General features: G+C 37.1%; 1 protein-coding gene across 3 annotated transcripts in view; it reads left to right on the forward strand.

Annotated features, from left to right (window-relative positions):
- Positions 1–13756, forward strand: part of Htr2c (5-hydroxytryptamine receptor 2C) — a 377148-nt gene that overhangs the window by 313707 nt on the left and 49685 nt on the right. Inside the window, exon 5 of one of the 3 annotated variants that reach the window (XM_060374493.1) lies at positions 10061–10261. The exons of 1 other annotated variant lie outside the window; for it this stretch is intronic. In XM_060374493.1, the coding sequence (XP_060230476.1) occupies positions 10061–10261 (201 nt within the window). The remainder of the gene's footprint in view (positions 1–10060; positions 10262–13756) is intronic. One more of the 3 variants, XM_060374495.1, reaches the window with a different exon arrangement.

Below are 13756 nucleotides of genomic sequence, written 5' to 3' on the forward strand. Positions count from 1 at the left end.
GTGTTTTGCTTTACAGAAGCTTTTCACTTTCATGAGTTCCCATTTATTGATTGATGCTCTTAGAGCCTGTGCTGTAGGTGTTCTGTTCAGGAAGTTGTCTTCTGTGCCAATGAGTTCTAGGCTGTTCCCCACTTTTTTTTTTCCAACTGATTTAGAGGATCTGGTTTTATGTTGAGGTCCTTGATCCACTTTGACTTTAGTTTTATTCAGGGTGATAAATATGGATCTATTTTCATTTTTCTACATGTAGACATCCAGTTGGACCAGCACCATTTGTTGAAGATGCTGTCTTTTTTCCATTGAATGGATTTGGCTTCTTTGTCAAAAATTGAGTATTCATAGGTATATGGGTTTATTTCTGGGTCTTTTATTTGGTTCCATTCATCCTCCTTTCTGTTTCTTTGCCAATACCATGCAGTTTTTATTACTGTTGCCCTGTAGTACAGCTTGAGATCGGGGAGGGAGATACCTCCAGATGATCTGTTGGTGTACAGGATCGTTTTGGAGATTCTGGGTTTTTTGTTTCTCCATATGAAGCTGAGAATCTTTTTTTCAAGGTCTGTAATAATTGAGTTGGTATTTTGATGGGAATTGCATTGAATCTGTAAATTGCTTTTGGCAGGATGGCCATATTCACAATGTTATTCCTACCAATCTATGAGCACAGGAGATCTTTCCATCTTCTGATATCTTCTTTGATTTCTTTCTTCAGAGATTTGAAGTTTTTCTTAAACAGGTCTTTCACTTGCTTGGTTAGAGTCACACCAAGGTACTTTATGTTATTAGTGGCTATTGTGAAGGCTGTTGTTTCCCTGATTTCTTTCTCAGCCATTTTGTCTTTGGTATACAGGAGGGCTTCTGATTTTTTTTTTTTGAGTTGATTTTGTATCCTGCCACTTTGCTGAAGGTGTTTATCAGCTGAAGGAGTTCTCTGGTTGAATTTTTGAGGTCACTCATGTATGCTATCATATCATCTGCAAATAGTGACACTTTGACCTCTTCCTTTCAGATTGGAATCCCCTTGATCTCCTTTAGTTGTCTTATTGCTCTGGCTAGGAATTCAAGTAGTATGTTGAAGAGATATGGAGACAATGGGCAGCCTTGTCTTGTCCCTGATTTCAGTGGGATTGATTTAAGTTTCTCTCCATTGAATTTGATGTTGGCTATAGGCTTGCTGTATATTGCCTTTACTATCTTTAGGTATGTGCCTTGTATCCCTGATCTCTCCAAGCCTTTAAACATGAATGGGTGTTGGACTTTGTCAAATGCTTTTTCAGTATCTAAGGAGATGATCATGTGGTTTTTCTCCTTCAGTTTGTTTATGTGGTGGATTACATTGATGGATTTCTGTATGTTGAACCACCCTTGCATGCCTGTGATGAAACCTACTTGGTAATGGTGGATGATATTTTTGGTGTGTTCTTGGATTCAGTTTGCAAGTATTGAGTATTTTTGCATCAATGTTCATAAGAGAGATAGGTCTGAAGTTCACTTTTTTCGTTGGATCTTTGTGTGGTTTAGGTATCAAGGTGACTGTGGCTTCATAGAATGAGTTTGGTAGTGTTCCTTCTGTTTCTATTTTGTGGAATAGCTTGAGGAGAATTGGAGTTAGCACTTCTTTGAAGGCCTTTTAGAATTCTGCGCTGAAGCCATCTGGTCCAGCGCTTTTTTTGGATGGGAGACTGTTAATAACTGCTTCAATGTCCTTGGGAGATATAGGGCTATTCAGTCTTTCTACCTGATCTTGACTTAATTTTGGTAGATGGAATCTGTCAACAAAATTATCCATTTCATTTAGATTTTCAAATTTTGTGGCATATAGTCTTTTGTAGTATGACCTAATAATTGTTTGGATTTCCTCAGTGTCTGTAGTTATGTCCCCATTTTCATTTCTGATTTTGCTGATTTTGATAGTTTCTCTCTGCTTTTTAGTAAGTTTGGCTAAGGGGTTGTCTATCTTGTTGATTTTCTCAAAGAACCAGCTTTTTGTTTTATTGATTCTTTGAATAGTTTTTTTGTTTCTAATTGATTGATTTCAGCCCTGAGTTTGATTATTTCCAGCCCTCTGCTCCTCTTGGGTGTATCTGCTTCTTTTTTTTCTAGGGTTTTCAGTTGGGCCATTTAGGTACTCGTATGTGATGCTACGAATTTCTTCTTGCAGGCACTTAATGTTATAAATTTTCCCCTGAGCACTGCTTTCAATGTGTCCCATAAATTTTGGTATGTTGTGCCTTCATTTTCTTTGAATTCTAGGAAGTCTTTAATTTCTTTCTTTATTTCTTCCTTAACCCAGCTGTCATTGAGTAGTAAGTTGTTCAGTTTCCATGTGCGTGTCGGCTTTTTGTTGTTTCTGTTGTTGTTGATGTCCAGCTTTAGTCCATGGTGGTCAGATAGCATACAAGGGATTATTTCAATCTTTTTGTATCTGTTGAGACTTGCTTTGTGACCCACTATATAGTCTATTTTGGAGAAGGTTCCATGCGGTGCTGAAAAGAAGGTGTACTCTTTTGAGTTTGGGTGAAAAGATCTCTAGACGTCTATTAGGTCCACTTTATTTAGGGATTCTGTGAGTGCTTTTATTTCCCTATTTGGTGTCTGTCTATTTGATCTGTCCCTTGATGAGAGTGGGGTGTTGAAGTCTCCCACTATTAAGGTATTAGGAACAATGTATGATTTAAGCTTTAATAATGTTTCATTTATGAATGTAGGTGCTCTTGTATTTGGGGCATAGATATTCAAGATTGTGATGTCCTCTTGTTGGATTTTTCCTTTAATGAGAATATAGTGGCCCTCTTTTTTTTTTTCATTAACTTTGGATGAAAGTCTATTTTATTAGATATTAGGATGGCTACTCCAGCTTGTTTTCTGGAACCATTTGCTTGAAAAACATTTCTCCAGCCCTTTACTCTGAGGTAGTGTTTATCTTTGTTGCATAGGTGTGTTTCTTGGATGCAACAGAATGTTGGATCCTGTTTCCGCAACCATTCTGTTAGCCTGTGTCTTTTTATTGGTGAGTTGAGTCCATTGATATTGATAGATAATAGTGACCAATGCATGTTAGTTCCTTTTGTAACGGAGTCGGTGATCTTACCCTGTTTCATTGCTTGTTTTCTTTTCATTTTTGTTGGGATATTATCTGTATGCCCTGTTTTCTTGGGTGAAGTTGTTTTTGTTGGATTGGAATTTTCCTTCTAGTATCTTCTGTAGGGTTGGTTTGCTGTGTAGATATTGTGTAAATTTAGTTTTGTCATGGAATATTTTGTTATCTCCATCTATGTTGATTGAAAGCTTTGCAGGGTATAGTAGTCTGGGTTGACATTTGTGATCTCTTAGAGTCTCCATGATACTTGCCCAGACCCTTCTGGCTTTCATAGTTTCTGATGAGAAGTCTGGTGTGATTCTGATAGGTCTACCTTCATATGTTACTTGGCTTTTTTCCCTTGCTGCTTTTAATATCTTTTCTTTGTTCTGTAGATTTAATGTTTTGAATATATGATGTGACGTGATGTATTTCTTTTCTTGTCTAGTCTGTTTGGTGTTCTGTAGGCCTCTTGTATATTTATGGACATCTCTTTAAGTTGGGAAAATTTTCTTCTATGATTTTCTTGAAAATATTTTCTGGACCTTCCATCCTGGAGTCTTCTTTTTCATGAATTCCTATTATTCTTAGATTTTGTCTTTTCATAGCATCCTTGATTTCTAGGATATTTTGTGATTGCAACTTTTCTGATTTTACTTTTTATTTGAGAGATGTATCAATTTCTGCAAGTGTGTCTTCAGCTCCAGAGATTCTCTCTTCCATCTCTTGTATTCTGTTGGTGATGCTTACTTTTGTGGTTGCTGGTCTTTTCTCCAAGTTCTCCAGCTCCAGCGTTTTCTCAGTTTTTGTTTTATTTATTGATTCTAATTCTGTTCTCATGCCTTGCACCATTTCTTTCATGTGTTTGAATTTGGATTCCTGTCTCTCTACGATGGTCTCTATTTCTTTGTTCATCCACTAATTTTATCTCTACTTGTGTTTCTTTAAGGATTTTGTCTATTTCTTCTTTCTTTACCTCCAATTGACTGGCCAACTCTTTGAAAGATTTGTTCATTTCCTCCTTATGAGCCTCAAATAATTGGGTAAGCATGGCGATAAAGTCATTTTCCTGTGCTTCTGATGAATTGGAGTATCCATCAATTTTGGGGTTTGCTGGTGAACTCATGATGTCCTGATTTATGTTGGAAGTGTTCTTTCGCCTACCCCTGGCCATTGGCTTATCTGAAACCTTCCCTGTTTGTTTTTGGATTCTGCAGATCAGACTAGTACTGTCTCTCTCTGGCGTCTGGAGAGTTCTTTAGGAAGCTGAGAGTTGTCCCATGTCCTCAGCATGTGCTGAGGACTAGCTGTACCTGTGAGAGAAAAGTACACACATGCAAATGGGGCAAATGCAGGCGCATGTGTGCATGCATGTGTGTGTTTGTGTGTGTGTGTGTGTGTGTGTCGAAGTGTGCGTGGACGTGTGTCTCGAGGCACAGAGTGATGGCTAATGTTGAACCCTTGAGTGTGTGGGAGGGGCTCTGCACTGTATATGTCGCAGGCACTAGTGATGATTGCAGCCCAATTTCTGGCATTAACTGTCTTAACTCCTCAATTAGACCCACAGACCAGGAACTTCAATGTCCCAAGTGCCCCTCTGTTTCCCAAAGTGGGTATATGTGTGGGAGGGGGTTCAATGCCTGGCTTCTGTTTTAGAAGGACCCAGGATCTGGAGATCTGCAGATTCTCAAGGGTGCACTCACTTACAGGCAGGTCACTTGGCAGGGATCGGGGTATCCGGGCTCTCTGCTCTCTGGTTTGGCCCTGCTTCTTTGATGTGCTCCGCCAGCTCCGTGCTGCTGTCACTGCCAGGTTATGAGGTCTTGCTGCAGCTGGAGATTTCAAGGTGGTCACGTCAGTAGGGATCGGGGTAATCAGGCTCTCTGTTCTCTGGTTTGGCCCTGGTTAGTCTTAAACTGGAGGGCTGATGTGCCCCACCAGCTCAGTGCTGCTCCACCACCAGGTTAGGAAGTCCCTCTGTAACTGGAGACTGGGTTGCTAGTCCAGATGCTTTCTGGGAAGTCCTGGGGTCTCTTCACTGTGCTCTCCAAGCTTGAGAGGCCCAGCCCCTGGTGTGCCTAGCTTGTATGGCGTTTCTGCCTGGTTTTGGTGAGTATATAGCATATTCTCTGTCACTGTGGGATTGGGTGGGCCGTACTGTCAGTGATTACGATCCTGTGGAGCTAGTATGGCATCTAGCAGACTCAGGCCCTGGGAGGATGATGGTGCAGCTGCTGTGCGAATCTGGGACTCCTAGACAGGTACTGCTGGCATTTGCCGCTAAAGGACTTGGAGCTCTGCCTCAGTGGCTACAGATCCCAGGCACTTAGGTCTATGCTGAGAAAGATGAGTCTTCTGTGCCAAGGAGGAGGGAGGTCTGCGGGAGGGGAGTGCCGGGAGGTCAAAGGATCATTTCTCACCTTCCCCAAACAAGTCCCTGGCTGACCTGAGGCTAAAGTTTTCACCTCCTGCGATGTTCCCTGTTGTTTAGAAAGCCTCACCATTGTTTTCCTGGGTTAGAGGTCCTTCCACTCACCAACTCAGACGTTTAGCAATTACACAGCTCAGAAACTGTGTGTGCTAGTCGCCATCTTGGCTCTGCCCCCTCACTTCTCCTCCTCCTCCTCCTTGAAAAAATTTTTAACAGGTACTTCACTTGCTTGGTTAGATCACACCAAGGTACTTTATGTTATTAGTGACTATTGGGAAGGGTGTTATTTCCATAATTTCTTTCTCAGCCCTTTTGTCTTTGGTATACAGGAGGTCTACTGATTTTTTTTTTTTTTTGAGTCAATTTTGTATCCAAACACTTTAGTGAAGGTGCTTATCAGCTGAAGGAGTTCTCTGGTTGAATTTTTGGGGTGACTCATGAACTCATGAATACTATCACATCGTCTGCAAACAGTGATACTTTGACTTCTTCCTTTCTGATTTGTTTCCCCTTGATCTCCTTTAGAGATAAGGAGACAGTGGAAAGCCTTGTCTTGTGCCTGATTTCAGTTGGATTGAGTTAAGTTTCTCTCTGTTTAGTTCGATGTTGGCTGTAGGCTTGCTGTATATTATCTTTACTATGTTTAGATATGTGCCTTGTATCCCAGATCTCTTTGAGACTTTAAATATGAATGTGCGCGGGATTTTGTAAAAATGCTTTTCGGCATCTAAGTAGATGATCATGTGTTTTTTTTTCCTTCAGTTTGTTTATATGGTGGATTACATTGATGGATTCCCCTATATTGAACCACCCCTGTATGCCTGGAATGAAGCCTATTTGGTCATGGTAGATGATCTCTTTTATGTGTTCTTGGATTCAGTTTGCAAGTATTTTAACAAGTATTTTTGCATCAATGTTCATAAGAGAGAAAGATCTAAAGATCTCTTTTTTGTTGGGTCTTTGTTTGTTTTAGGTATCAAGGTGATTGTGGCTTCATAGAATGTGTTCCGTAGAGTTCCTTTTGTTTCTATTTTGTGGAATTCTTTGAAGAGAATTTGAGGTACCTCTTCTTTGAAGGTCTGGTAGAATTCTGCACTGAAACCATCTTGCCCTGGGCTTTTTTTGAAAGGGAGATTTTTGATGACTGCTTCTATTTCCTTGGGGGATATAGGATTATTTAATCTATTTAGCTGATCTTGATTTAATTTTGGTAAAAAGATTCTATCAAAAAATTGTCCATTTCATTTAGATTTTCAAATTTTGTGGTATATAGGATTTCGTAGTAAGTCTTAATGATTCTTTGGATTTCATCAGTGTCTGTCATTATGTCCCCCTTTTTGTTTCTGATATTGCTGACTTGGATAGTTTCTCTCTGCTTCCTGGTTAGTTTGGATAAGAGTTTGTTTATCTTGTTGATTTTCTCAAGGAACCAGCTCTTGGTTTCATTGATTCTTTGAATTTTTTCTTTGTTTCTAATTCATTGATTTCAACCCTGAGTTTGATTATTTCCAATCATCTACTCTTTTTGGGTGTGTCTACTGTCTGCCTCTCTACCCTAGGGCTTTTATGTGTGCGATTGAGTTGCTTGTATGAGATGTGTCAAACTTAGTGCTATGAACTTTCCCCTTAGCACTGATTTCATTTTGTGCCTTCATTTTCATAGATATTTTAGGAAGTCTCTAATGTCTTTTTTCATTTCTTCCCTGACCAAGCTTTCATGAAGTAGAGGGTTGTTTAGTTTCCATGTGTATGAAGGCTTTTTTGTTATTTCTGTTGTTGATGAGGTCTAGTTTTAGGCCATGGTGGTCTGATAGGATACAAGGAATTATTTTGATCTTCTTGTATCTGTTGATACATGCTTTGTGCCCTACTCTATGGTCATTTTTTGAGAGGATTCCGTGAGGTGCTGAAAAGAAGGTATACTTTTTTTGGGTGAAAAGTTCTATAGAGATTTATTCGGTCCATTTAATTTAGGATCTGTTTAAGTGTCATTATTTTCCTATTTAGCTTCAGTCTAGATGATCAGTCACTTGGTGAGAGTGGAGTGTTGAAGTTTCCCACTATTAAAGTATTCAGATCTATGTATGATTTAAACTTTAATACTTTTTGTTTATAAATCCAAGCACTGTAGTGTTTGGGGCATTAATGTTCAAGATTGTTATATCCCCCTGTTTGATTTTTTATTTGATGAGAATGAAGTGTCCCTCCTCATCTTTTTTGATTAATTTTAATTTAAAGTCTATTTTACTACATATTATGATGAACACTATAGCTTGTTTGTTGGATCGCTATACTTAGAAAACCATTTTCAGAGGTTCTCTGTGGCAAGTTCCTAGGTTGTTTCCTGTTTTCTTCTTCTTCTGATGTCTATCCTCTTTGCCTTTCAGGATGGGCATTGAGCGTTTTAGTCAGGGTCCTCTCTCTTAATTAGATTCTTTAGATGTACAGGTTTTAGTAGATTTATGCTACGTTCTATGTCTATATGAGTGAGTATATACCATGTGTGTCTTTCTGCTTCTGGGACAGTTTGCACAGGATGATCCTTTCCAGGTCCCAACATTTACCTGCAAATTTCATGATTTCCTTATTTTTCATTGCAGAGTAGTACTCCATTGTGTAGATGTACTACAACTTCTGCATCCACTCTTCATTTGAGGGCCATCTGGGCTGTTTCCAGCTTCTAGCTATTACAAACAAAGCTACTACACACATGGTTGAACAAATGTCCTTATTGTGCACTTGAGCCTCTTTTGGATATATGCCCAGGAGTGGTATGGCTGGATCTTGAGGAAGCACTATTCCTAGTTGTCTGAGAAAGCACCAGATTGATTTCCAGAGTGGTTGTACAAGTTTACATTCCCACCAGCAGTGGAGAAGGGTTCCCCTTCCTCCACAACCTCTCCAGCATGTATTGTCACTTGAGTTTTTCATCTTGGCCATTCTGATGGGTGTAAGGTGAAATCTCAGGGACGTTTTGATTTGCATTTCCCTAATGGCTAATGATGTTGAACATTTCTTTAAGTGTTTCTCTGTCATTCAATATTCCTCTACACAGAGTTTTGTAGAGGCTTGTTAACATTTCAGAAGAACCAGACTTTAGTAGGGTTAAGATGATAGTTTATTTTGTTGGACTGGTGCTCAGGGACTAGATTCAACAACTTAAATTACTCAAACTGCTAAAGAACATAGTGAACAAAGAACTAAAGGAGACAAGAGAAACAATGTTGCAATGAATAAAGAACAAATAAAGAGTTATAAAAGAGAACCAAGCACAAATCTGGGAGCTAGAAAGTGCAATAGCTCAAACAAAAAAGCTCACTATATTTTTTTTTTGTCAACAACTTAACCTAACTTTATATCTTAAGGAATTAGAGAAAAAGAGCTAGATTAGCCCAACTAGCAAAATGATTAACATAATATAGAATAAGAAAATATACAATTAAGAAATCCAAAACCTCCTTGAAGATTTGACAGTTTTGGTTAAAGTACTAAGGAAAAAAAAAGTAGCACAATTCACTAAAATTTGACATCAAAGTGCGTACTTTCTTTTGTAGAATTGAAAGGTTAACAAATAGGGAGCAAAAAAAATTGCGCAGGGTTTAAGAGGAATTGAGGTTCTCTTAGAGAATATCATTTCAGTTTTCAGCACCCATGCCAGACAACACAATAAATACTTGTAACTCCGAGTTCCAGAGGATCTACTGGCTTTCTCTGGTCTTTGACAGCATACATGAGAATAAATAAAAATAGATCTTTAAAAAGATAAGTAAATAATACAATAGCTAGTCACCCTTTGAAAAATTAAATAATCTACAAGAGGAAAGAAATGAAACTTGGGAGAAAACTGGAGAAGAAACAAAACTATTCGTGATCTTATATGGAAAATCATGAGGAATCTACACATCAAAACTGGACATGATAAATGAGCTTGGCGAAGTTACAGAGCACAGGATCAATAAACTAAAATTATCTTCAGTACTATACACAACAATAAACAATCCACAAACGAAATTTAAAAGCAATTATAAGAGCAGTTAAAAAATCTCACATGACTCACATGTTGTTAAAAGGAACAGAGTAATAATAAGTAGATGAATATGAGTAAGCTCCCAACATAATTATCAACAAGCCTACTATGAAAAATAATTCTAGTTACATGAAATGTCCAATGTATGTAAATCTGTAATGACAACAAGCAGACTAGAGATTGCCTAGGATTCAGGGAGTCAGCAACCCATTGCTAACTAATGCATAGAGTTTTTCATCTGGAATGATGAAATATTCCAAACTTAGAAGGAAGTCAAATATGTATAATATTGTGAGACAACTAAATGCCTTGAAGTTATACTTGTTGAAGTGGCTACTTTTATATTATATTAAGCATACTGTATTAAAAGATTATACCACTGATTTTATCATCACTGAGAAGAATTCTGAAATTTCACTGTCTTTAAAATGATGTGGAAAGGAAATAAGTAAACAAAGTGGAAAAGTGTAGTCAATACAATTTGTTAAAATGTTTTTTTTCTCTTCTCTTTGTTTTTTTTCAGATTATGTCTGGCCATTACCTAGGTATTTGTGCCCCGTCTGGATTTCACTAGATGTGCTATTTTCAACTGCGTCCATCATGCACCTCTGCGCCATATCGCTGGACCGGTATGTAGCAATACGTAATCCTATTGAGCATAGCCGGTTCAATTCACGGACTAAGGCCATCATGAAGATTGCTATCGTTTGGGCAATATCAATAGGTAAATACCTGGCCATAGAATTGCAGAGGCTATGCTCAATACCTTCGGATTATGTACTGTGAACAACCTACAGACATCGACTGGTAACATTTGCATATGAACGGGCTGTCGAGTAATTATTCTTAACCTACATATCTGATATTTAGGTTAAAAATAATGAAAGTTTTATAATGCATATGGATACAAAAGCCTAAGCTTTCGATTTGTATAGCTAAATTACTTTTTATACTAATATACCAATGGATTCTGCAACACAGATACAAAATTCTATGATGGTTACAAAGTTAAAAGAAACATTAAAAATTTAAAATATAACATTGAAATCTATGAAAAGAAAAAATGTTCCAGAATATTTGTCCTACTAATTTTTACATATTCCATATGCAAGTTTTCAGTAGAAAAATAATAATGCAGTTCAAACTGGCATGAAGTAAACTTACATAAATTTGTGCTTTTTTAATTTTTTTTAAAAATTTTTCTTATTAGTTACATTTTGTTAATTCTGTATCCCAGTTGTATCCCGCTCCCTCATTCCCTCCCAACCCCACCCTCCCTCCCTCATCTCCTCCCTGCCCCTTTCCAAGTCCACTGATTGGGGAGGACCTCCTCCCCTTCCATCTGACCCTGCTTTATCAGGTATCTTCAGGACTGGCTGCAAAGTCCTCCTCTGTGGCCTAACAGGATTGCTCCTCCCTTGTGGGGTGGGGAGGTTAAAGAGCCAGCCATTGAGTTCCTGTTAGAAATAGTCCTTGTTCCCCTTACTATGGGAAACCAATTGGTCACTGAGTTACCACGGGGATACATACACAGGCAGAGGTTCTAGGTTATATCCATACATGGTCCTTGCTTGAGTGTCAATCTCAGAAGAGACCCTCTGCCCAGATATATTTGGTTGTTGTGGAGAAAGAGCCTGCCCTTGAGTTCCTGTTAGAAATAGTCCTTGTTCCCCTCACTTTGGGAAACCAATTGGTTACTGAGCTACCACAGGCTACATCTGAGTGGAGGTTCTAGGTTATAACCATACATGGTCCTTGGTTGAATGTCAGTCTCAGAAAAGACCCTGTGCCCTGATATATTTGGTCCTTGTGGAGCTCCTATCCTTTCCACATCATACTAACTCCCCTTCTTTCACATGATTCCCTGAACTCTGCCAAAGTTTTGGTTATGAGTCTTAGTATCTTCTTTGAAACACTGCTAGTTAGGGTCTTTCAGATGCCTTCTGTCATACATTCAAAGCACATCCCATTTGTCTTTCTAAATGAGGATTGATCATCTTACCCCATGTCAGTTTTCTTGATTATCTTTTTTAGGTGTATAGATTTCATTATGTTTATCATATCTTATAGGTCTATATGAGTCAGAATATATCGAATGGCAGAGAAACACTTAAAGAAATGCTCAACCTCATTAGCCATTAGGGAAATGCAAATCAAAACGACCCTGAGACTTCACCTTACACCTATCAGAATGGCCAAGATGAAAAACTCAACTGACAACACATACTGGAGAGGTTGTGGAGAAAGAGGAACACTCTTCCACTGCTGGTGGGAATGTAAACTGGTACAACCACTTTGGAAGTCTATCTGGTGCTTTCTCAGACAATTAAGAATAGTGCTTCCTCAAGATGCAGCTATACCATTGCTAGGTATATACCCAAAATTTGCTCAACTACACAACAAGGACATTTGCTCAACCATGTTTATAGCAGCTTTATTTGTAATAGCCAGAACTTGGAAACAACCCAGATGTCCATCAATGGAGGAATGGATACAGAAATTGGGGTATTTTTACACAATGGAATACAACTCAGCAATCAAAAAGGAGGAAATCATGAAATTTGCAGGCAAATGATGGGATCTAGAAAAGATCATTCTGAGTGAAGTATCCCAGAAGGAGAGAGACAAATTTGTGCTTTTATTAAACAAAATTTATTATTTCTCATGAATTTTAGTTTGTGAGTTCTGCTTAAACAACAAAAAAGGACAGCTGTTACCTTTTTTAAAAGTTTCAGTAAATTTAAAGAGGTAAAAGATAATGTTATTTTGCAAACTTAAGATATTCATAATTATTTTGACCATGCTGATATTAATGTCAAGAATTTTAACTAGGTGGAACTTAGAACGTTTCTATTCCTCTCTCCTCTCTCTCACCCAGTTGTACTTATATTTTCTCTCAAGAAATAATTTCTCTTCAACCTCGTTTCTTTGAAACATTCAGGTGGAAACTATAATAAGGTCTATACCTTTCTTTACAGTTCATTAATCGCCTTTTTCCTATTTATTTATTTATTATAATTTATTCACTTTGTATCCTAGCTGTAGCCTCCCCTCTCCTCCCAGTTTACCCACCCTCCCTGTTTTTCCCCTATTTCTCAGCCTTGCTAGGCCACAGAGGAAGATGAGACCTGATTGGCTAGGGTCAGATAGAAGGGAGTAGGTTCATTAATCTAGTAAACTTTATTTCTGGATTAGTCAAGCAAATAAATTTATATCACTTTCAAGACTGTCTTGTTGTAGCTATTGTAGATCAGTCTGTGAATATACAGCAAGACACCTTTAAATAACAAGCCATGAAGTTCATCACAAAAATCGTATAAATCTATATATGCAAAATTGTGCTTATAAAGTTCAGTTCATATTCTTTCCATGTAAAATTAACATGTAAGGTATTAGATACCAGCATAACATTTTAAAGTTAAAATGATACTTTACATATTTTGATGATAAAGTATAATTTGTACATTAAAAGGAAACAAAAAGAATGAAAGAGAAATGCCCAACTTCTAGATTTAGAAAAAATATTATAGATAAATAAACAAATCCAAAAGGATATAAGGTATATATTAAGGATAAAAAAGAAAAATATATTAAGAAAATATATAAAGATAGTAAATGGCAAAATTAAAACCAAATATATCTCAGATCATATAAACTACAAATAATTTAAATAGTCTAAGCTTGTCAAAATTAGAAAAATATCACAGCTATATATAGGATATAAAGTATATAAAGTAAAAGGCAAAATTTTTACAAAGGTCCTTTCTCAAACACAAACAAAAGTATTATACAACATTATTATTAAGTATAAAAGTTTGGTAAACATATTCTGTAAAACATTTATTACATGATGATGAGATATTTAACTCATCTGGAAAATATAACAAAAGTTTAAGTACACAATAACTTGAACTCATCAAAAGAGAATAGACAAATCTAGAAAGACAGACAAATCAACAATGAAAGTATAAGGTCTGAATCAGCTCTCCTCAGTGATTATTTGAAGATCAAGAATAAAACTGCTAGTAGTTTCTTAGACAATTAATATTTCAAATTTTAAATTATTCAATCTCAAGATTATATTATACTCTTAAACATATAGTAATTCATATTACATCAGTACTTCTTGTGTTAAAAGTTAAAGTTTAAGAAAAAATTAAATTATTTGTACAGAGATTTTATAAACAACAAACTAAATAAATGGATTTTGGACAATAGC

Source organism: Meriones unguiculatus, chromosome X (assembly GCF_030254825.1).
Source record: "Meriones unguiculatus strain TT.TT164.6M chromosome X, Bangor_MerUng_6.1, whole genome shotgun sequence".
Taxonomy (NCBI): Eukaryota; Metazoa; Chordata; class Mammalia; order Rodentia; family Muridae; genus Meriones; species Meriones unguiculatus.